Below are 25626 nucleotides of genomic sequence, written 5' to 3' on the forward strand. Positions count from 1 at the left end.
CATGACTTACAAAAACTCATCTGAATCTGTCCAAGGAAAATATTTTCAATATCGATGAATGTTCTCCATATAGACTACCAAACTATCGAAATTAACGCACAGATCGTAAATGTGATTGATTCAGCCCCACTGCAGCATGACATGTACATCTGTGATAATAGGTGTTGTCATGACACAAACATTATTCTAATAGTGAGACGACACACGGTGAAGATCAAGTACTTTCCAATACAACAAGTCCATGTAGACCATCACTGTTTAAAAATGACATTGTGTATATATCCTCATTAAGACCTCTTGTAAAATACCGGCAAAAAGGCCTCATTCCAAACATGTCACATTTAGGCTACTGTAATTTATATTACCATGGTCTCGCATTCGAATTCCCATGGCCAGTAAGCTTACAAAATATCACAGTATCATCAGAACTCTAGAATACTCCTTATACAAGAGCCGGGCAGAGTAGGAAGCCTGCGCTTGTCACTAGAGGCGAAAAAAATGGTCGCTGACAGTACCAATCACTTGTTTGTCTGGTCCAGATTCAATGATGCACAAGCCGCCTGCGTGTAGCTTGAATATTGAGTGCGGCGTTGAAAAAAAATCAAACAATTTCAGAAACGGTGTGACCGTTTCACTCGTGGATCCTGCAACGGACTACCATTCCACTTCGTGCTGCACGTGCATCTAGAAAACATTATGTGTGGTGTTGCTCTAGGCGTTTGGGAATCCGGATAAAATCATGATCAGTTAATGTTTTCACAGGTTATAATTATATTATTAACCTATGATGTTAGTTTATCTTACATAAATGTCTTACCAACATTCAATCTGCAACTTTGACAATCATTTTTCATATCGTTTGCCCATCAGCACTCTGTACGGTTTAGCTGTAATCTTTAAAACAATCTATAATTTATAAATGATATAATAAAAGTCATAGCTTTTGAACAAATCGTTTACTTTATTGAATGGATAATTTTACATATATAATCTCAAAAGAACGAGGACGACCCGATTCTTTCACATTACTATAGTAACGTGGAATAGTATAAAACCACATTGTTAAGCACAGTAACTGTACAATGCCGTGTACAATATTTTAATATCGTCCGAGAAATTTGGATCCAACGATCTTGTAGGTCACACGGAAAATGTTGGAACTTATTTGCTTCTTTTGGTTTGGCTGTTGGCCTCCAACATAAAGCACCATCTCACCTGGAAATGAAACAGTGTCAAACTACAGAGAAGTATTTTCATGATTTTGATTGTGTACACAAAGGTAAATTTCACCAGAGACACAGGTGCTCTCATCTTCAACACGATTTTAACCGGCGAATGTGCTTCATGATCTATTGCCCATTTAAAGTATACCATGTAGGCCTAGAAGTTGTACATAGTGACTTTTGAAGAAGTGACACATTGCCTCTTTGTCACAATGGTGATCATTAAGGCAGACAGTACAAAAGGATGTTTGGACGAACTGAATTAAACTTGTTAGATTGGTCCCTGTCTTTTCTCATTTTTCAGGAAACAATGATTAAGTTCTGACGAGAGAAAAAGTAAATAATATTCATGACAAAACAACGTTGCTTAACTGTCAAAGAAAATACTTATAGACCAAAACATCTTATAGATTAACAAGTATGTATTAGGATTTTAAACGAAGATGCTACAGTTGATTCGAGTCTTATAGAAAATAATATTAATTCGCGAAAGCAGGAGTCCATTGAAAGGAAAGGTGAGGTCGAGGCAAGGTTACCATGCTATCAGTATCGTTAGAAGGCCATGGCAGCTCAAGTTAGTGTGTAGATTACCCCCCTGTATCAACATACGTGTATGGCCTCACGTGCTTGTCAGGGCAACGAGAACAAATGCAGCAGCATTATTTTACGTTTCTTGAATATTCCTCAAATGTTTGATTGTTTGACAGTATTCGTTAACACTCAAGCAGTACTCGTATCGGTACCCGAAAATCCAGTGACTGATAGTATGAACGGCGGTGACAGTAATAGATGATCTAAAAAAACTTTATTCACTCTGGACAGAAAATGCCTCACAGAGATACAGTATTCAATACACCACTTACCCTCCTCCACTGCCCAGCCTTTGTTATCCACCCACACTGCCATACTTTCGGCAGAGACTGTGAAATTAACATTAATGGCACCATTGCCAGGGATCGTGAGTCGGTCGAACCAGGCCAGTTGCAACTGTGGAGTCGGTTGGGTGGCATTCATCCACTGTATGTAGACTTGTATAACCTGGGTAAAATATACCATTCTGCAGCAGGTGTATACACGTATTGGAAAACAGTGTTTGTATATGCTTGATTGTTTACATAATTTGTGAAAACATGTATCCATGTGATCTATGCAATTGTAACCAACACAAGAATGGTTACATAAGATTCACACAAAGGAGCAAAACTCGAATGAACAGCTTACTGGTCAGGATACATGTTCCAGGTTAAGCACTGAAGATGAGTTCCAGGAGTGAAACCAACCTCATCGCCATCAATATTCCCGGTGTTGCCTACGCTGACCATGCCCTGAAGATCTTGTCCCGCTTGGATCATAGTGGGATTCTCCAGGATGAAGTATTCAAACTGAGTGTAAGACAATCCGTAGCCATAAGGGTACAGAGGATCTCCCTTGAAGTACCGATACGTCTTCCCTTCCATTGAATATTCGGTAATATTAAAGATCTAGGAAAACAAGTTAAATATGAATCAGACTAGTGTTCATTCTCATGAGAATATAAGCAGTTCGTGACCTGCAAAGTTGACGTCTTCATTCGAGGCTTCGACACTCATGAAACTATAAACATTGAGGTCACTCGATGAGACGAACATGTTATTTGACAAGAAAGCACACACATCCACTATATACTAACCTGATCTTCTGTGGCGGGCCAAGTAGCAGGCATTCTACCAGCAGGATTCGAACCTGGACCTTCGTTAATGATTACACGTCTCAATGCCTCCCCTGTTGCCTGTGCTGGGAAGAAACATTCCAAGATGGCGGCGATATCGGGGCTTTGATCAGCCCAGGTCACATTGAGGGCACCAGCGTTAAACAGTAGGAGAACTACAGGGGTCTCATTTCCTGTAGACAGAAGAACACAAACCATCTAAGACGCACAATTTTACTTTGTTTCCAAATACTTGGAAAACATGAAATCGGCTGAAACTATCTGACTCTCTCCACTGTGGTTTCATTTGGGTCGTAATGGTCATAACAGCATCAGCCTTGCCGGATGTAGCAACAATTTGAGCAGAAAACGCAAGTAACAGCAACAAGTTTTACTCTGCTTCGATCAGCAGTAGTCCAGCAACATCGCGGCGGAAGACTAAGGCTACACCGTTTATCTACATGTGAACGTGAACCTGGGTCTTCCATGTGAGTAACCGAAGCGTTAACCAAAAAGAAGAAGAAGGGTTACTGACTGTTAGCAGCGACGTCTTGAAGCAGTTGCAGTTGATAACCGGGGAGGTTGATGTCATAGCGATCGTTGCCCTCAGATTCAATTGTCCGCCCTGATAAGGAATGGACATGAGATAGACGTACATGAGTAGATACATGTATGTACAAACCAAATAATGGATGAATTTAGCTTGTGAAGTGAACGAGTTAGATTTTGTCGATTTTATTTTATATTTGAAATCGTGACAATGTAAGGTAAAACTTCACTGAAATATTTTAAGTTTGAACATGTGGGATGAGAATCAAGCTTCTCATTTCGGTGCCCTAAAATTAGCATCCACAGCTTTAATATTACGTAACGTGTTGGATTGATGGTAATCCGAATTACCTGTTCCAAGACATACAAATATAACTTCTGTCATGGCGACTGCCTTTTTGATTGATACGGGATCGTAATGTTTACAGAAAGTGTCGTTACAGCCGGCTGCGTAGTTGACGGACTGCGCCAGATTAGCCAGCCCTTGCAGAGGAGTTTTTACAAGAGGTCGGGGCGATAGCGGTGCGTAGTCCCCAAACAGCAGATGGGAATCATTGGCCATGGGTCCAACAATCTGGGAAATATATGTTACAGTCGGAATCGTACAACAGACGCAGCTGTTAGCAGATATTTCTGATGATTATGGAGATTTTTTTGTCGCTTTCATTTTACATCCCAATTAATATCAAGTATTAAAATCATAAGCCTATTGTGTGTCTTTTACATTTGGTGGCAAATCAAAAGCTTGAATTGTGAAATATGGTGCCCTGAACTTTATATTTATTTTACCGGCAAGTGTTACGTCATCAATGTGCATCTTGTAGAATTATAACCTCATAGTATGATTGATGTGATCCCAAAAAAGAATGAACTATCATACATATAATTTCATTTTTTACTGATATTATTAAATTTCGAATATCTAAATATTAATATTTCGAATACATATAAAAGAAGTAGTACAGAGCTGCATTGGTGTATCAACATTATTTTTTATACCTGTCTTATGCGAGGCGCTCGCCGTGTGTAGATTAACTTATATATATATATATATATAATGTTTTTAATTTATAGCTGGGATACCTGTCCATAGGAGCACTAAATTTAACAGCATACCATGAACGCAAACTCTTTGGTGTTAGCAAAGATACTGAGTGAAGCGTCATGGGTTTGGTCTTGTGTTTTGAGTTGTTTTGTCGACGTGAAGGAAACACCGATAATAGACTTTAAACAACAATTATGCTTTACCCACATATATGACGGGCTAAGAAAATGTGTAGCACAGCTTCATCAAAAGCCAACATGAAGTGGGGCTTCTTCAAAGTACATGTGTAATGTGAGCTTTCCAATGTTAAGTCCTACACCCTAAGTGTATGACGTCGCATCGTTCATTGTTGGAAAGAGAAAAGCGACAGATTTCAAGCTTTTAGTTTGTCCCTAAAAACTGAAATACACTCGCGAAGTCCATTTCCATCAGTTCAACTGCCCCTAAATGTATTGTTACAAATGCTTTGAAGATTGTAGTAACCGCAACTCTGCATGTTGTAAACTTCTAACAATGACTGAGAAGGGACCACTTTTCTATTTAATTTATCTGCTTCATTCAGAGGTGGTAAATGTGATTTGGAACCTCTGAACAATCAAAATCTAGTGTTTTCCAAATTCATGGAATTGTTTCATGGAATTATCAACACAATATAATAGTTCTTTTGTTCTACTCACAGCAATCCTGTCGAAAGTGTCTCTTTTCAGTGGCAAGATGTGTCCTTCGTTCTTCAGCAATACAAAGGTCTTCATGGCTGCCTCGATTGCAAGCATCTGGTGAGCCTCGCTTTCAATCACAGAGAGGTCAAGTTTGGAATATGGGTTCATTTCCGGGGGATCAAACTCCCCCAACCTCATTCGGGTGTAAAACAAGGGTTTGACACTTCCCCTGACTTTCTCCTCTGTGAGCTTGCCTTGATTTATTGCATCGACTAAAAACGTTAAATGCATTATATTATACATCAATATGATAATAGCATAGTTACTTGCGGGAGCTATTCGGGCGCTCTTTTGATACAAAAACCGGATTCGGGTTACGTTTTCTCTCACAAATATATGATTTTGTTGAAAGTAATATATTTGAACTTTTGACTTGCCTTTGCATGTGTTTGTGACGAATGCCATCGTGGAACAGGATACGCTAACCTTTTCGCAAACACCTGGCTGATTAATAGTACATGAGCTGGAAACTATTACGATCTTTCTGACATACTGATGACACAAAAAACGTGAGTGAGTGAGTGAGTGAGTAAGGTTTAACGCCGCTTTTAACAGTATTCCAGTTCATGATTTCGCGGCGTGTCAGCTGAATGTGTGAGGAAAGCCCGAAGAGATGCAGGTCTCAGATGTTTACCACTTCGGTAAAACCCACGAGCACAGGTATGGTGCTGACAAACATAGAAACATAATCGGGGCGAACCTTCGAATCCACAATCATAGGTTTCTGGCGTTAGCCAAGGGACGTAACTCTGCACAGCGAATCGCGGCCCCTCAGACGAATTGGCCACCCGTGCCCCCTAGAATATTAAGTAAACCTTAAATATCGATGTATAACATGGATAAAGAAAACAGCAATAGCGTTACCCGATAAAGTGACACATTGATACTACCAAGCGTTGCACAATTAAAATGTTTTTAATAATTATAAAATATCACCGGTTTCACCATTGGTTTCTATATATTGTAACTGATTATGAATATAGAAAGGTTATTTGCCATATCACATTTCGAAGACTAAATTACATCAAATTTGTCGGCAACACATTCTGGAGAGACATATCAGGACCCGAATCTTCCGATTATATATATATATATCGTTACGCTGTTTTGACGTCACAGCGCACTCTAACATAGTATGACGTCATAGTACAATCTTACATTGTGACATCACAATAACACGCATAACATTGTGTGGGGCAGGCGTACGAAATACAGAAATAAGTATTGTAGTGCAAGCAAAATGTACAACAATTGTATAAAATAATTCAATTATTTGAGGCCAATTAATTTTGGTTTGAAGGTATCAATAAAATAACTTTCTTAAATCTTTCTCAGTGCATCTTTTTAACATTTGTAAAACGGGCATATCACAAAATTTGAAGCTTTATTCCCGGCACATTGATCAGTGTGTTGACTGAGTGGGATACACCGGCAAGAGGAGTCCCTTATTTGTTGTCGGTGGACTCTCGCTCTGGCTCTTAGGGTATCCCCTGTCTGTCCAACGTATTCGGCCTGCATCCAGCACATTGTATGACATAAATCAAGTTAATATTTTCAATTACATCGAAAGTTTTTCCGTCTTTGAATGTAAAAGAACAACATTTTAAAACATGAGGGTAAGTACCGCAATTGGGTCTGTTACACTTTTGTACTGTTTTACATTTTTGTTTTCCTTTAGAGAAAGAAGCCCTAGCAAAAATCTGTTTAAGATTATGGCTCTGTCTATTACTTTTAAGTTTATTTGGTGACTTTTTTATTTTAGTTCTTTACACTTATTTAAAGAATATATAAAAATGGCATTACGCATTTGATAGTAGGTCAGGTTGTCCTCTACTCCTGCTAGTTCCAAGTTGCACCCTGCGTTCACACAGTCGGAGACGATGTCCACGTAGTTATCGGCGTAGTGGTGACCACGTAGAATGTTCTCTATGGCGTTCTCGTCGCTCACAACGTAACCTCTGAAACCCCACTCTTCTCGTAGAATGTCGTTCAGGAGCTGTTTACTGGCACACGTCGGAACGCCGTTTATACTGTGTGGTTAACATAGATATTTGACCAGAGAGTATAATGTAACTGCACTCGTCGTACATCACCATCAATTTTGATAAAGAATTCTACGATTCCAGCATTCCAAAAAGATGTAATTCAGTTTTAAACGTGTCGAAGTCAGGAGGTGGCACATTTCACTCTTTATGAGAGATGTTAAGGGTTATGCAATATGTTCAGTGTTGTTTATTTCATTTCATGGTAAAGAAGTAAGTCTGCTGTAAGCCTTAACGTGTTTTCACTTTTCCTTTCTGGCCGTGAGATATTGAATACATTTTAAGAACACATGACTTACCTGTTGTAACTGCACGTGATACTGTATGTTACCTCTTGACTTGACTATTGAAGCTACACATGATACTATGTTCCATCCTGACTTACATATTCTATATATGTTTCTGCTTGGATTAAATAGTTTAGCTACACATGATACTGTATGTTCCTTCTGGACCTACACATTGCACCTCAGATGACACTGCATATTCCTGGTCGACTTACCTATTGTAGCTACACATGACACTGTATGTTCCAGCCTTTACACAGGCTCTGAAGGCAGGTAAGAAGGTCGTTCGGAGGTCACGCTCGCTAACCTGGGTGTACAATTGAAACAAACTGTAGATATGATGCTGCAGAACTAAATATCCTTTTAAATCTTGGAGAACAAAAATTTGATTCTTGAATTGGGCATGTGTTTGTATACGTTACATTGCAAATTGATATCCGGAGGAGATACAAACTCACATGCAACCTGCTGGCGTGTTTACCTTGGCATCGAACTTTAACCTTGAAATAGGGATATTCTCTGGCCCATCATAAGCTGCGAAGTGTTTACATCCAGCGTTTGCGCGCACATAGCGCGTGTCGTTGCCCTGGAGTGCCCGGACGAAGCTATCTGCTAGAACTCCGCTCTGGAAAGGGTCTTCTCCATATGTTTCCTGTTGTTGCAATAAGTGCGTGAATGAATAGGCTTTGTTCCATAAATACCAAAATCACAACTACATCAAGGAATTCTATCTTGACCCATTATGGACATCCGATCTACTGCGTCATTTAGTTTGTCGGTTGTTATACATATTTGTGCTAAGGAAAGCTACAATGGTTTGATACTGTAGCTTCACAATGATTCATTATGGACAACGGAGCTCACGTCAATACCACGTTACCATTGCAGGAATTGGAAAATAAGTGTATCAGGAAAAGTTCACTTTCAAAGCATGTTAGTTTGTCAGATACATGCAGGTGATTTCAATTAAGCGACATATTATGTCCATATCTATATCTATATTTCCTTTCGAGGTCACCCGTGAAGATCCGATGTGGAATAGTAACAGCAACCCATGCTTCCCGTAAGGCGACTGTGCTTGTCGTAAGAGCCGACTCGGGTGGTCAGGCTCGCTGACTTGGTTGATGCATGCCATCGATCCCAATTGCGTACATTTGTAGATCGATGCTCATGATGTCAATCACTGGATTGTCTGGTGGTCCAGACTCGATTATTTACAGACCGCCGTCATTTAGATAAAATATTGCTGAGTGCGGCGTTAAACAACAAATAAACAAACAAACTAAATACTTTCGAGGTACACCAGTTTCGAAAATCAACATTGATTTATATACCGCTTCAGACGTGGCAATATTTCAAAGTTTCATCGTGAATCTTTGTATACTTATCAGTTGAAATGAAATATGTATTTGACAAACTAACATGTTTTGAAAGAGATTTTCAACTGATCAATATACCTATTTAGGTCGCTTGAGCCATATTTCACAGATGGTACCCGTATGAGGATCGAACCCAGGTCTTCGGCATGATGTATTGAATTGTATTGTATTGTAAAGTATCATAACAATATTCCGTTGACACAATATATGCTCGATTATCCCGATGTCGTGTTGGCGAGGTGTCAATTACACACATAATTAAAGTTATTCTTTCGTCAGGAACATTCGCCACATGTGACTTAGGTCTGAATGATACGTATCATGAAAAAAGTTAAATCTATGATTGTTATTATTTTACCATGCTGAAAATTGTATGAATTCCTCGTTTGACACTCACCTGATTTCTGCCCCACCTTGGGTCCCTGACAATGTTGATGACAGGACTGAAGCAGCTTACTCCCATGTGTTTCCCATGAAGGCCATTTCTACTGTAGTTGTTGTACTTAGCCCTGACTTCTACCCCAGTTGCCTCCCCTATTTGGAACACCAAACGGGGGCTGAAACAGCGAAGAAGCAAGACGTTTAAGGCAACTTATATTTACTTGTACCAAAAGAGTCATCACTAGTTTCAGAAATTTAGTAATAACTATTTAATATTGAAGGATTTTAAGATTTGGGGGGCGGATATTGGGATGGGGTGGAGAGTTGTTGTGAGGAGATGTGTGTGACACCCTCTAAATTGTCAGACAGCTTATGACAGCTTCATTTCTGGTTGAGTGCACAGCAAAACTACTGCATCTTACCTCCTACTGAAAGTGTAGAAAGTCATCAAAACAACACAATCTTATTGTAGCCTAATTCATAATCCTACTCAGAGGCAAACCTTCGGCCTTACAAAATATGTTCAAGACAGTTTCTGTTCAGATGAGTGTACTGTGATTATACGAGTATCTTACTGCTTAGAGTAAATAACATTGAGGGTGTGCATAAATAATGATTTCCATGATTGATGTTTGGATAGTACATCTGTATCTTCAGCTTTGGATGTAAAAAAGAAAATTTATTTATCTTTTATGATCAAAATGTTTCTTCATGAGTAGAGCAGACTAATTATGACCGTCCTTTTCTACCTATGGGTATCGTCTTAACTCCACTGTCTACCTACTACCTGTCTCACAAGTTGAGATGTCCATGTGACTGCTTGTGCGTGTGCGTGTGCGTGTGCGTGTGCGTGTGCGTGTGCTTGTGCGTGTGCGTGAAATGGGTTGTCTGGTTTATGGCTTCTGCTTCAAGTCACACATAACATTTCTTTCTCTGGTTTGTCACTCATTTAATATTATGTTGAACTTGGTACGTCCAATAACTTGAACATTTTATGTCATTCTGTGGTTACATGTGCATGTTGAAGCACCATCAATCCTAGTTTTACTTTCTCTTTCCAACAAATGTCTGCTGAAAGAATTTGATTCACATCTATCTGTTATTGCCCGGAAACAGTCCAAATTCAGTCCGACTACAAATTAAATTTGATCTGAATCCTGAATTCAGAAACAAATCAATCTGGTCTTTACCTGGTCATGGGAGCTTCACCTGTATCAGAGACTGGCGAGAGTTACCTAATCTGTCTCTGATGTTGTACATCACATCTTTGTCTGAGAGGTTATCGAGTCACAAGAAGCAACAAATGCCAACAGTAAGGTGAGTGGACAACTAGCAGTACATACTGGCAAAAAGAGCTGAACACATTGAGGTTTTGGATAAGGGGGACGTTCATAATAATGAGGGGATCGTGGGTCGCTTTGATTTAATCTATAAACAACCAAGTGATTAAAACAATATTACCACAAGGATTTTTCAAAACGTCAACGCCAGAGACTAATCAATCTTGAATATATTCGAACAGATTCCATTGGCCGTTAAGTATATTACAGAAATGGATGGCATAAATCCGTGATCACGCCAGGTGTTTAATAAAGTGGTATACTGCTCTACCCTTAGCACGTCAGGTTAAACTCAGACTATACCAATTATAGACATTGTTCTGATTTCTAAATCTCTCAAAAAATGTCAACACACTCATTCAAAAAATGTTCTTGTGTTAAAACCAAATTACACGTACCTAAAGGAAGCAGCAAGACCCAGAGCCTGGGGAAATCCTGTAGCGTTGCCTGCCCCAACATCACCTCTCAGGCATTCCGTGTTCCAAGAGTATGGCTTGATACCCAGTCGGGGGATAGGAGGGGTGCCATTAGTACCCGCTCCACCCCTCGCCATCTGATGCTGGATCTCATCTATGGAGAGACGACTGACTAGATCATCCACCCTGTCGCTCCAGGACAGTGATGTGTTTCTGAAGGGGAAGTCTGCCAGCCCCTGGATCAGGACCATACATAGGATACAAGCAAGGACTGTCAACGAACCTACTGCCATGGTGTAAGCTGCAACTAATATAAGCTTTGTTCCAGCAGACGCGTTTACGGTCTATATTTTCAACCTGCTGATATGGATTTAGGGAGATGCTTACTCAATCTATTATATTATCATAGATTGTCTGACACTGATTTGTGATATACATGTATGAATATTGACCTTGGGTTTTTATAATCAAGTGTGTCAGGGACAAGACATGTAGTCATACGGTGTACTTTGAAGATATGAAACGGCATTTGACTTATTGTTCGAGTAAAAACACGAATGACTCAGGACATAGAACGTCATGTTACCATTTTTGTAAAAGTGTTAACACGGGTATGCTGCTGCCATGCACGTTGATCCACACAGCGTAGTAACGTCAGAGTAAGAACTAATTTGAAAATCATTTGCTGGCATATGTTTGAAATATAGTTTGGCATATAAATATTGTATGATAAATCAACAGTGAGGTGTTTCTGAAGGGGGAGTCTGCTAGCCCCTGGACCAGGGCCATATACTTGATACAAGGAAGGACGTTCCACGCACCTGCATTCATAGTATCAGCGACTACTGCCCAAATGCTGTCCTGTGGTAGATGTTAAAGCAACGTGTGTTATAATAGGTCGTCTCTGAAACTGTTCCGTAAATGGTCATTGGACGGAAAATTGGTGAGCGTCCAGAAAGTTTCCGGAAAAGCGTCGAGATCCTAGAAGGGATATTGCGTTGTCGCATTGTCGCCCTCACAAAAACAAGCATTTGACGTATTGTCGTTTGTTGCACTTTAAACATTATTTTGTTATTTACCAAAGGGCAACAATACCGTAACGCAACATTTTTCAAGGTCAAAATATGTCGCGTTGTTGCACAGTGCCCCATCAAAGATGTGTAAACGCCACGACGTGACAATGCGACATTATTTGAAAACCCGAACTCACTCACTCGCTCAAATCGATGAATTCGCTGTGCAGAATTCGTCCATCAGAACCCTATGATCGAAAGATTCGAATTTCCGGTTCGTGCTGATTATGTTTCTGACATCACTTCCGACTTTCCTCCCACATCAAACTGACATGCCGTAACATGACTTAATCACTGTGTACAGTGGCGTCAAACAATACTCACTCACTCATGATATCCCCTCTTGACGAAACCATGCTTAGAGAGCTTGGTAAATTAGGAACAAGATTGTTTTGCGATTGATATATTTGAATCATTTATTAATCCTAGGGATGTAACTATTCAGCACTTCATCGATGAATCGCAAATATTATCAAACCATACGATACGCAATACACACTCAACTGTATCAATTTATATCTTAATCAAGTATAGTTTCACGCATGGAGCTATTCGTCCATACATAGTTTATTAATTCCGGGTGCGCATCTGAGGTATTACAGGTGGTTTGTTATTATATTTAAAAATAAAACAAATTATTTATTTTGCCACTCCAGCTTTAACTAAAATAAGTCATTTTTATTTCGAATAGGAGACCAGATATTCAAGGAAGTTTCAAGCCTTCTTAATAGTGTTAGTAGCCTATGAAATATTTAAAATTTCGTAAAATTGACACGAATTATGATACCGCCGATACGTATGGTATGGTATGGTATCATGAACAAAGTATCGCGTTAAGTATCGTATCGGGAGGAAGTCAATCCTGCTTCATACAACCGATCGCGACGACCCTTTAACTCACAGACTTAGCTCCTTTGTGGACGAATGAATGCACATTTGTAATTGTTGTGACTGAGTTTGATCATGTGCGTGTTAATCTATTAATCATACATCATGTTAATTTTGTTATTTTTTCAAAATGAGTCGTGACTCATGAAAGCGCAACAACGCGACATTTTGATGAAATGTCGCTATGTCGCATTGTCGCTCTTTGTTAAAATATTAAAATATTCAGTCATTATTACAATCACGACAACGTGACATTCAGGTGAAATGTTGCATTGTCACACTTTGTTAAAATATGAAAATATGCAGTTATTATTACAAGCGCGACAATGCGCATCGATACCATCTTCACTATCGGGACAACATTCTGACACCCTTTGTTGACCCATTTGCAAGGTGTGTGGGTCGACGCTTTGTCTTTCAGGACGATACCGCCGTGCTTACCGTGCTCAGATCGTCAATGTTCACCTCCAGCAGCGCAACATCCATAAAATGAACCAAGACCCTTCCCCAATTGAACAAGTCTGGGCCTTGATAGAGAAACGTGTGCGATAGGGAGACGACTCCCTCAAAACGCCATTGGGAGATTCATACGCAGTCGTGTGAATGAATGTTTGACAAATCCTTGCGGTAGTACGTAAAAACTACTGATCGAAACACGTCAATTATGAAATTTCCCATCTTACCTCAATCGTCCTTCAAGATCGTTGGCGGTCATCTGCTGTCGTACTTCACTACCGGCTGTAATGTGTTCCTAATTCGTTCATTATAATCAAGGGGCGGTCGGGTAGCCTAGTGGTTAAAGCGTTCGCTCGTCACGCCGAAGACCCGGGTTCGATTCCCGACATAGGTACAATGTGTGAAGCCCTTTTCCGGTGTCCCCCGCTTGGAATATTGCTAAAAGCGGCGTAAACTCACTCACTCATTATAATCAGGAAGTTTTTACTCGGAACTAATATATCTTATTTTAGGAATGTGAAGTTTTTCCCGAGCATCCACTATAGTTTTCTTAAAAGTTTATGTACATGTAAATCCCTTTATCAGTGTCGGACGATCTGTGATAACGTAATAGGTTGCATAAGCACAGCAGGTTGAAGATGAAGGCCGTGAACGCGTCTACTAATGCATACATTATATTATATCAGTAGTCGCTGACAACATGGCAGCAGGTGCGTGGACCGCTCTTGTTTGTTTCCTATGTACGGTCCCTATCCAGGGACTGGCAGACTTCCCCTTCAGAAACACCTCACTGTCCTGGAGCGACAGGGTGGATGATCTAGTCAGTCGTCTCTCCATAGATGAGATCCAGCATCAGATGGCGAGGGGTGGAGCGGTTAATGATGGCACCCCTCCTATCCCCCGACTGGGTATCGAGCCATACGTTTGGAACACGGAATGTCTGAGAGGTGATGTGTCGTCAGGCAACGCTACAGGATTTCCCCAGGCTCTGGGTCTTGCTGCCTCCTTTAGGTACATGTGATGTCTTTTTAACAAACAAAAACATTATTTTGAATGAATTTTTACGTGTTTTTTAAAATCTATTTATAAGACAATTCTACCCGTAACGGGTATATCTATTACTAGTAGTGGTTACAGATTAACATGACATGCTGACGGTGGTGCAATACCCTTTTAGTCTATACTTGGTTTCATCACGATTTTTTAGCAAATAGGTTTCTATAATTTACCACTCATTTCCTTTTTAGGCATATCTGTTTCAGGAGAAATTCGAGACGTCTATGGCGTTGACGTTGGAAGATACCCGCAAACAACTTACAAAACATGTCCATACATGTACATATGTCGACCTCGACAATTAGTGTGTGGGTGTTTCCGCCCTGTCAGGAGTCCTCAATCGTTTTCATAAGTCTCAATGCCACAATAATGAATTCCCTTCATGTAGATTAATACGTCCTGAGACTCTTTGAAAACACATATTCGGTTCTTTGTAATAATTTGGTAAAATGGCAACACAAATCACAGTAGGTTGGTCTGGGTATTTAGGCATGCGATAATGCGTCGCCCGGTTTCGAATCATTCGATGTGTTTGGAGGTAGACTTGAACACAAAAACACTTAATTCTGATTTAGAGTTAAAGCTGATTATGCGATTTCGTTGTGTTCCAGTAAGTCTTATCTGCACAAAAAACAAACATGTCTCTGTGGTATGTGGATTCTGTTTCATAAGATAAGCGTCTGACACTTGCTAATTCTAGGAAAATAGATAAGGTGAAAGCGTTGTAACCTTAAATAGATGCCATGCTCTGGTAACCTCAAAATATAAAGTACAGGGTCTTACATGTAAATTGAGAAAGGATCTCTTCTCTCATTTAATTCCGGCACTGTCGTATCTGTAAATTATTCATAAGATCCAGACAAGTCCTTGTGGCACTGTCGTATATGTAAATTATTCATAAGATCTAGACAAGTCCTTGTGGCAACGTCGTATATGTAAATTATTTTTAAGATCCAGACAAGTCCTTGTGGCACTGTCGTATATGTAAATTATTCATAAGATCCAGACAAGTCCTTGTGGCACTGTCGTATATGTAAATTATTCATAAGATCCAGACAAGTCCTTGTGGCACTGTCGTATATGTAAATTATTCATAAGATCCAGACAAGTCCTTGTGGCACTGTCGTATATGTAAATTATTCATAAGATCCAGACAAGTCCTTGTGGCACTGTCGTATATGTAAATTATTCATAAGATCTAGACAAATCCTTGTGGTAATTTGTTTTAATAATTGGTTGTCTAAAATATTCTAAGCCAGTCTGAGTCCCCTCGAGCTCGTACTTCTGAACGTGTCCTTTACCCAAAACCTCAGTGTTCATACTACCAGTATGACTGCCACTTGTACTTAATTTCTGAAACGGATGATGACTCTTTTGGTAAAAGGGATTAAAAGTTGTCCTCAGCGTCTTGCTTCTTCAATGTTTCAGCCCCCGTTTGGTGTTCCAAATAGGGGAGGCAACTGGGGTAGAAGTCAGGGCTAAGTACAACAACTACAGTAGAAGTGGCCTCCATGGGGAACACATGGGAGTAAGCTGCTTCAGTCCTGTCATCAACATTGTCAGGGACCCCAGGTGGGGCAGAAGTCAGGTAAGTGATAAACGTGGGGTTCCTTTTATTTTGTATACGTTTGAACATTTTCGTAATAAGATCATTTAGACCCCACTCACATGTGACTAATGTTCCATGAAGAAAGTATAACTATGTGAGTTTAAGACACTGACAACTCGTGTACTCGGAATCGTGATAATCAAACATGTGTGTCAACGGAATATTGTCAAGGAGACCTTACCGATACTCCCAGGTGAACGAGGAAAAATACTTTGTCATTTCTGATAAAAAACCTCACAATCCTGCCATAATGATGGAATTGCGAAAGTGAAGAAAAACATCATAAGCTAATAAGATGAACATGAATTAATGCATTCTCTTGAATATGCCACATCCCATGTACAAACTTTCCAAATAAAATCCAAACACAATACATTGTGGAATTTGTACATGTACAAATCAGAATCAATATGAATTTGGAAGTGGCGATTCAAAACTAAATAATCAGTAAAACTTGGCAATGGTTATTTCCACTGACTCGACGCTATTTTCTTAGTGGGTTACATATCGACTTCAACTATTCTTTACAGATCTTACAGGTTGCACGGTTGATCAGTGTTCCATATGCTCAGGAATGCAAAGTTTTAAATCAAATTTGCATTTCCATCAAATATCCAAAGCTTCTAACTATATATCAAATGATGTGATCGATGTTCCAATCACAGATAGTTTTGAGAATTAAGGTTGATTTACACGTGTATATGCCGCTTCACTTGCGGCAACGAGTTTCACAGTGAATATTTTTACACTTGTAATTATTTTATGAAATACGTCTCATAATTTAAATCATTTGCATGTATCTTACAATCTAACATGCCTTGAAAGAGATATTTAACTTTTCAATGTATTTATTTCCCATTAATACCACTGTAACCTTATATTGGCGGGAGTGGCCATTGGGATAACAACGCAGTTATTCGAAATGAATTATTGTGAAACTCCTTTATCAAACCAGTGTAGTCTTCCTCAACACAAAGAGTATAATGAAAGGCAGAATAAATAACGCAGGATTAATGCATATCGTGTGCCCATGAGTCAAGATGGAATTCCTTGAAGTTATTGTGATTTTGATATTTTTGGAACAAAGCCTATTCATTCAGTCATTCATTGCAACAACAGGAAACATATGGAGAAGACCCTTTCCAGAGCGGCGTTCTCGCAGCTACCTTCGTCCAGGGACTACAGGGCAATGACACGCGCTATGTGCGCGCAAACGCTGGATGTAAACACTTCGCAGCTTATGATGGGCCAGAGGATAAACCCATTTCAAGGATGAAGTTCGATGCCAAGGTAAACAAGCCACAGGTAGCATGAGGGTCTGTATCACCTTCCCGTGGAGAAGATTTTGCGGTGTAAATTAACACATGCCCAATTCAAGTCACTAATTTGGTTTGAGCCCATATTAAAATAGATATCCAGTTCTGCAGCTTCCTATCTACAGTTTATTTTACTTGTACGACCAGGTTAGCGAGCGCGACCTTCGAACGACCTTCCTGCCTGCCTTCAGAGCCTGTGTAAAGGCTGGAACATACAGTATCATGTGCAGCTACAATAGGTAAGTCAACCAGGAATATGCAGTGTCATGTGTAGCTACAATAGGTAAGTCAACCAGGAATATGCAGTGTCATATGAGGTGCAATGTGTAGGTCAGGATGGAAAATACAGAGGCATGTGTAGCTACAATATGTAATCCAAGCAGGAACATATCTAGAATATGTAAGTCAGGATGGGACATAGTGTCACGTTTAGCTACAATAGTCAAGTCAAGATGGAACATACAGTATCACGTGCAGCTACAACAGGTAAGTCAACCAGGAATATGCAGTCTGAGATGCAATATGTAGGTCAGGATGGAACATACAGAGGCATGTGTAGCTACATTATGTAGGTCAGGATGGAACATACAGAGGCATGTGTCGCTACATTATGTAGGTCAGGATGGAACATACAGAGGCATGTGTAGCTATAATAGGTGAGTCAAGAAGGTACACACAGAGGCATGTGTAGCTATAATAGGTGAGTCAAGAAGGAACATACAGAGGCATGTGTAGCTATAATAGGTAATTGAAGAATGAACATACAGAGGCATGTGTAGCTACAATAGGTAATCGAAGAAGGAACATACAGAGGCATGTGTAGCTACATTATGTAGGTCAGGATGGAACATACAGAGGCATGTGTAGCTACATTATGTAGGTCAGGATGGAACATACAGAGGCATGTGTAGCTACATTATGTAGGTCAGGATGGAACATACAGAGGCATGTGTAGCTACATTATGTAGGTCAGGATGGAACATACAGAGGCATGTGTAGCTACAATAGGTAAGTTCAAAAGGAACATACAGAGGCATGTGTAGCTATAATAGGTGAGTCAAGAAGGAACATACAGAGGCATGTGTAGCTATAATAGGTGAGTCAAGAAGGAACATACAGAGGCATGTGTAGCTATCATAGGTGAGTCAAGAAGGAACATTCAGAGGCATGTGTAGCTATCATAGGTAAGTGAAGAAGGAACATACAGAGGCATGTGTAGCTATAATAGGTAATTCAAGAAGGAACATACAGAGGCATGTGTAGCTACAATAGGTAATTGAAGAAGGAACATACAGAGGCATGTGAAGCTATAATAGGTGATTCAAGAAGGAACACACAGAGGCATGTTTAGCTACAATAGGTAGGTGAAGAAGGAACATACAGAGGCATGTGTAGCTATAATAGGTAATTCAAGAAGGAACATACAGAGGCATGTGTAGCTACAATAGGTAAGTTAAGAAGGAACATACAGAGGCATGTGTCGCTACAATAGGTAAGTCAAGAAGGAAAATACAGAGGCATGTGTAGCTATAATAGGTGAGTCAAGAAGGAACGTACAGAGGCATGTGTAGCTATAATAGGTGAGTCATGAAGTAACATACAGAGGCATGTGTAGCTTTAATGGGTAAGCGAAGAAGGAACATACAGAGGCATGTGTCGCTACAATAGGTAAGCATACCTATGTTTTCGTACAATGTACTAGTACCGAATCTGTCGCGTTAACCTCATGACCAGAAAGGAAAAGAGGAAACAAGTTTACTTCTTTACCATGTATTGAAACTCTGAACACATGGGTGTGTTCTCGTTAAGAACTTATAATTATATGAAGAGAGAAATGAGTCATTTCCTGAATTCGACACTTAAAAATGAATTACTTTTTATGGTATGCAGGAATCGTAGAATTCTTTATCAATTTTCGCGGTGATGGTGATACGACTGCAGTTACATTATACGTTCTGGTAATATGTCCATGCCATTCACACAGCATAAACGGCGTACCGACGTGTGCCAGTAAACAGCTCTTGAACGACATTCTGCGAGAGGAGTGGGGTTTCAAAGGTTACGTCGTGAGCGACGGGGGCGCCATAGAGAACATTCTACGTGGTCACCACTACGCCGATAACTATGTGGACATCGCCTCCGACTGTGTGAACGCTGGATGCAACTTGGAATTGAATCAAAGAAAAGAGCAAAACCTAACATACTTCTCAATAGGTAATACCATAGAAACATCATTACAATACTTAATATATGTTTATTGTGTATGGATATTTGTTAATCGTGCATGAAATGTGTACACACATGAAGGATTGCATTTCTATAGAAAGACTCACAGTCACAAAGACTAGTTGGCTGTAGTTAAAAATAACGCATACTAAGAGCAATTATTCCAATTATTCCTGCATGGTAGTTTTAATCTGGCACGTTTTATTTTACAATGACCCTTGCTCACGCTGGTACATTTTCTTTTGACAAATTATACATTTTATATATTAAGCTTTCCTTATTGTTTTACTTGCTACACAATCATAAATTTGTGAGAGAAAAGATTTCCCGATTTGATTGTCGAGTATCTTAAAGAGTGTCCGATGTTATCAAATAGCTCCTTCAACTAACTGTCTTATTATCATATCGAATTATAACATATGTAATACTTTTAGTCGATGCAATAAATCAAGGCAAGCTTACAGAGGAGAAAGTCAGAGAAAGCGTCAAACCCTTGTTCTACACCCGAATGAGGTTGGGCGAGTTTGATCCTCCAGAAATGAACCCCTATTCCAAACTTGACCTCTCTGTGATTGAAAGCGAGGCTCACCAGATGCTTGCAATCGAGGCAGCCATGGAGACCTTTGTTTTACTGAAGAACGAAGGAGACATGTTGCCACTGAAGAAAGACACCTTCGACAGGATTGCTGTGAGTATAACAAAAGTTCTATTATATTTTGTTGACAATCTACATGAAGGAACAATTATACCATGAACTTTGAAAATACTCGATTTAATTGGTCAATGAATTCGAAACACATTTACCGCCTCTGATTGAAGCCGATAATATATATAATGATATATATTCTTCTCAATCATTGTTGGTCGGTTAATGTAGAGTTGCGGTTACTTCACATTTCACAGTATGTGTGACAATGTTTTTTGGGGCAGTTAAAACGATGGAAATCGACAGTGTATTTCAGGTTTTAGCTTGAGATAGCTTGAAATCTTGGTCTACCTAAAAATTCAAAGAACGTTATACGATTCTTGCTCAGAAGCTGTTTCAAGGTTACAACATTCAATGCCTCAGTAAAGATTTCGAAAAGTATTATAGTGGACATGTGGACGACATTTCCAAATTTGACGCCTCAGTGACAAGAACGATTAAATGACAAGAGAGATGACTTCAACTTTCCAATAGTCAACTTTCCCTTTATGTCGAGCAATATTCCAACAGCTCCAATCCTTGGTGGTACAACGGAGCATGCTCTTTCTACCAAGATTTCAAAAAGCGTCATACGACTCTTGCTCAGAAGCTATGTCATCAATGTTGCAACATTCATGGCTTCAGTAAAGCTTTTAAAACGTTTAATGGCAGAAGGACGACATTTCCAAATTTGACCTATCAGAAACAGCAATGATGTCCTATGCAATATGTTCCCGTGTTAAGGTGAACAATTGGCTTGCCTTTGCATGTGTTTGTGACGGGTACAACCTATTGGGCAGGATACACTCATCATTTCGGGAACACCTGCTATCATTACTATTTGTTAGTGATTCATGAACACATGCTCATGAACCGTAGTCGGAATCGTACAATCGACATTGCTATTGGCAGATATTTCTTATGAATATGGAAAGGGGTTTGTCGCTTTTATTTATCTGACTGTTATGTCATATCGTTTGCGTCACAATAAACGATGTGACGTCATAATAATGATTTACGGAACTAAACTGAACCCAGCAAGGTTTACATGAACCTTATTCACCTTAATGGTGTCCACTTCATGTTGGCTTATCATGCAGATGTGCTACATGCTTTCAATCCCCGTCTTGTATGTGGGTAAAGCATAATGATGTAAACATGTTTGAGTTTATAAAGCTACATGATGTAGTCTATTGTCGGTTTCCTTAGTTCAGGTCGACAACACAGCTCAAATCACGGGACCTACCCAATGACCATCTTCTTTCAATCCACAAATTTTGAAAATGCTGATTCAGGACATATTATGTTTAAATGTAAAGGGCAAAACACAAGACTTGCGATTTACTAAATGCAAATAGAAATGCATTATAGAAGCATCAACACACCATCCATAATCACGAGACGTCTCTGCTAGAAGCTGAGTCCATTCTGATTCCGCTGGTAACATATTTCTTCCTAGATTGTTGGACCCATGGCCAATAATTCTGAGCTGTTGTTTGGGAACTATGCACCTGAGACATTCCACACCTTTGTCAAAACTCCTCTGCAAGGACTAGCTAAACTGGGGCAATCTGTCAACTACGCAGCCGGCTGTGACGACAACTTTTGTAAACATTATGACAACGCATCAATCAAGAAGGCAGTTGCCATGACAGAAGTTATATTTGTATGTCTTGGAACAGGTAATTCGGATAACCATAAATCCAACACATTTGGCAAGACAATTTGTTTCTTTTTTAAATAGTCTCACACATGTTAAAAACTAAGTTATTTCAGTAAAGATTTACGTCGTTATTTCAGACTTAAGGCGACAAAATCGTACTCGTTTACTTTACAAGAAGAGGGCCAGTGGGGTAGCCTAGAGGTTAAAGCGTTAGCTCGTCACGCCGAAGACCAAGCCTCGACTCCCCACATGGGTCACCCGCCGTGATATTGCTGGAATATTGCTACAAGCGGCGTAAACCCACACTCACTCACTCACTCAGAAGTGGAATACGAGTACTGGCCAAAAAGGTTCTAACCCTAACAAACAAAACCAACAATTGTACAAGTGTTCTTAATTTTCTTTTCAACATAATCTCCCTACTTTTCAATCCACTTCTCATATCGAAAGTCAATCTTCAATGATGGAAGTTGAGGGACGTCCAGACCAAGGATCATCATCAAAGCTTGTTCTCCAAGCCTTACACATAGCGCCGAACGGTTTAAGTGGAATAGCTAGGGCTCTTATCCCCATATACTTGTGACATGCGGTCATTAACTGGCTGTCACTGATTTACAAATGGCCTCAACAGACCAAATACAATGGCAATAAACTACTCAAACAATGTACAACATTGACTAGTTGTTTTGGCCCATAGTTGAAAGTCAGTCAGGCTTAGACCGTTTTGACCAGCCCTCGTATATCCATCATTTAGTTTGTATCCACTCCTGTCAACTTGTCCTTATGCGTATTTCAGGGCGGACGATTGAATCCGAGGGCAACGATCGCTATGACATCAACCTCCCCGGTTATCAACTTCAGTTGCTTCGAGACGTCGCTGCTTACAGTCAGTAAACTAAAACACTCAAATTGTTGTTTCATAACGCAAGATCTATGCTGTTATTTCCAATGTGACCTCATTTTAAAACACAACCGAGAGTCCGGTAGATAATATTTCCAAATTTCAACTATTGCAGTTATTGCGAAACAAGTATTTCACATGTTGTGAGTTTTAGGTGGCTTATGTTCTCCTGTCTACAGGAAATACGACCCCTGTAGTTCTCCTACTGTTTAACGCTGGTGCCCTCAATGTAACTTGGGCTGATGAAAGCTCCGACATCGCCGCCATCTTGGAATGTTTCTTCCCAGCACAGGCAACAGGGGAGGCTTTGAGACGTGTGATCATTAACGAAGGTCCAAGTTCGAATCCTGCCGGTAGAATGCCTGCTACATGGCCCGCCACAGAGGATCAGGTTAGTATATAGTGGATATTTGTGTTTTCTTGTCAAAAAACATGTTTAGCTCACCTGTCCTGCAAAGTTGATATTCTGGCGCAGTAACGAGTAGAAATGTTAACCTTGCAGATCACGAACCGCTTGAATTATCATGAACGTTTACAATAGTCAAATTATTTTTTGAATTTGTTTTCCTAGATCTTTAATATTACCGAATATTCAATGGAAGGGAAGACGTATCGGTATTTCAAGGGAGATCCTCTGTACCCTTACGGTTACGGGTTGTCGTACACTCAGTTTAAATACTTCCTACTGGAGAATCCCACTACAATCCAAGCGGGACAAGATCTTCACGGCATGGTCACTATCGGCAACACCGGGAATATTGATGGAGATGAGGTTGGTTTTACTCCTGGACCTCAGATTCAGTGCTTAACTTTGTACATATTGCCCAACCAATAAGCTACTTATTTGAATAATGGATAAATGTTTTAGTTCATTTTAAGTATCCCCCAAAGCATAAACAAAATATACAAACACCCTATTTTCCAATAAGTATGTTCACATGCTATATTTTGTCCAGGTTATACAAGTCTACATACAGTGGATGAATGCCACCCAACCGACTCCACAGTTGCAACTGGCCTGGTTCGACCGAGTCACGATCCCTGGCAATGGCGACGTCAACATTAATTTCACCGTCTCTGCCGAAAGTATGGCAGTGTGGGTGGACAACAAAGGCTGGGCAGTGGAGGAGGGTAAGTGGTATATTGAACACTTTCTCACTATGAGGCATTTTCTATCCAGTGTGAATAATATTTTGTTCGATTATTTATAAAAGAATGAAAGTCTTAATATTTTTGTGAACATTATGAACGGGTTAGCATTGGTCTAAATCTACCTACATGTATTTTTGTACTACGTGGATAGCTTGGTTAGGCCCAATGACTACGCTGTCATCGCTGCTCATAGCATCAGTCACTGGTTTATCTGGTCGAGACACGAGTATATTCATACCGACGTCGTTTTGCTTGAATGCGGCGTTAAAGAACAAGCAAAACTCAAACAATACATGCTCAACAGAAAAAAAGGTAACATAATCCAGCTTCATTTATGGTAGCAGTGCCCTGATATGCCCGTCAGACCATGTATGTATATAGATACATGGAAGTAGTCTACAAACTAACTTAAGATGGCACGGTAACAGAGCCCTCAGTACCACCTTAGGTTTCCATATACTCCTGCTTTTGGGAATAAATATTATTTTAATGCTCAAATCAACTGTAACGCCTTCATTAAAAATAGTAAATTCTCATTTAATTAATATATAACATGTTTGGAACTAATTTCTTTGCTAGTTAATCATAGTTACATTTGTCATCAACATTATTGACTTTCCTCTCGTCAGAAATGATTTTTCTTTAAATGGGAGACAAGGCTCGGGTCAATTGGCAAATCTATGCAGTTTTATTCAGTTCATCAAAACATCCCTTGATACGGTCTGTCTTAATGATCATCGTAATGTCCTAGAGACAATGTAGCCGTTTCCCAAATGTCACCAATTACAAAGTCTAGGCCTACATTGTGAACTTTAAATGGGCAATAGATCATGACGGTGAAGTACCCATGTCACTGCTGACAATAACCATTATATACACATTCAAAATGGAGAAAATACGTACCTCTCAGTAATTTGACACTGTTTGATTTCCAGGGGAGTTGATGCTTTATGTTGGAGGTCAACAGCCAAACCAGAAGAAGCAAATAAGTTCCAACGTGGTCTGCAACACATACAAGATCGTGGGATCCAAATTGTTAGGACGATATTAAAATGTTGTACACGGCATTGTACAGTTACTGTGTTGAACGGTGTGGTTATATACTATTTCATATTACTATGGTTAATCTGTCATGAGTGATTAACAATACTAATATAAAAGAAAATGACTACTGACTAGGACATATAACAGAGAAATAACCCTTCAATAAAGAGAGCTATTTGTTTCAAATGCAATGACTTTTTTGTATAATAATTTATAGATTGTATTGATATGTTACAGGTAGATATTGAGTGCTGGTTGACACGATTGTTTGTTGATGAGATATATAAGATTATCTGACATCCGAAGTGAATAATATACCAGTTACATGTACCGGTGAAAGAATGAACTGATCAAGATTTTATCTGGATCCGTTGACGTCGATAGCAATATATCGTGCAGCACGCAGTGGAATGTCAGTTGTTTAAAAAACAACTTCTCCTATTAGAGGAGTTGTGTCTTATTTGCTGCATGTCGGTATCCTAAGCTTTC

At 39.6% G+C, this 25626-nt stretch overlaps 2 protein-coding genes across 2 annotated transcripts; one reads left to right on the forward strand and one right to left on the reverse strand.

The window, feature by feature from the left end:
- Positions 1–1005: 1005 nt before the first annotated feature.
- Positions 1006–11407, reverse strand: LOC124112545 (probable beta-D-xylosidase 5). The gene is made up of 12 exons (XM_046472698.2): positions 11051–11407; positions 9329–9488; positions 8034–8204; positions 7768–7859; positions 7027–7253; positions 5182–5435; positions 3811–4033; positions 3446–3535; positions 2893–3104; positions 2504–2704; positions 2087–2261; positions 1006–1215 (listed from the first exon to the last, which is right to left on the reverse strand). The coding sequence occupies exons 1-12, from the start codon at positions 11359–11361 to the stop codon at positions 1100–1102; spliced, it is 2232 nt and encodes a 743-aa protein (XP_046328654.2). The 5' UTR covers positions 11362–11407; the 3' UTR covers positions 1006–1099.
- A 2726-nt stretch (positions 11408–14133) lies between these two features.
- On the forward strand, positions 14134–25323 carry LOC124112530 (probable beta-D-xylosidase 5). Its single transcript, XM_048384038.1, has 12 exons — positions 14134–14496; positions 15970–16129; positions 17270–17440; positions 17614–17705; positions 19451–19680; positions 20127–20380; positions 21837–22059; positions 22837–22926; positions 23121–23332; positions 23513–23713; positions 23898–24072; positions 25029–25323. The coding sequence occupies exons 1-12, from the start codon at positions 14186–14188 to the stop codon at positions 25142–25144; spliced, it is 2235 nt and encodes a 744-aa protein (XP_048239995.1). The 5' UTR covers positions 14134–14185; the 3' UTR covers positions 25145–25323.
- Positions 25324–25626: the final 303 nt, after the last annotated feature.

This window comes from Haliotis rufescens, unplaced genomic scaffold, assembly GCF_023055435.1.
Source record: "Haliotis rufescens isolate VD_foot unplaced genomic scaffold, xgHalRufe1.0.p SCAF_5, whole genome shotgun sequence".
NCBI lineage: Eukaryota > Metazoa > Mollusca > Gastropoda > Lepetellida > Haliotidae > Haliotis > Haliotis rufescens.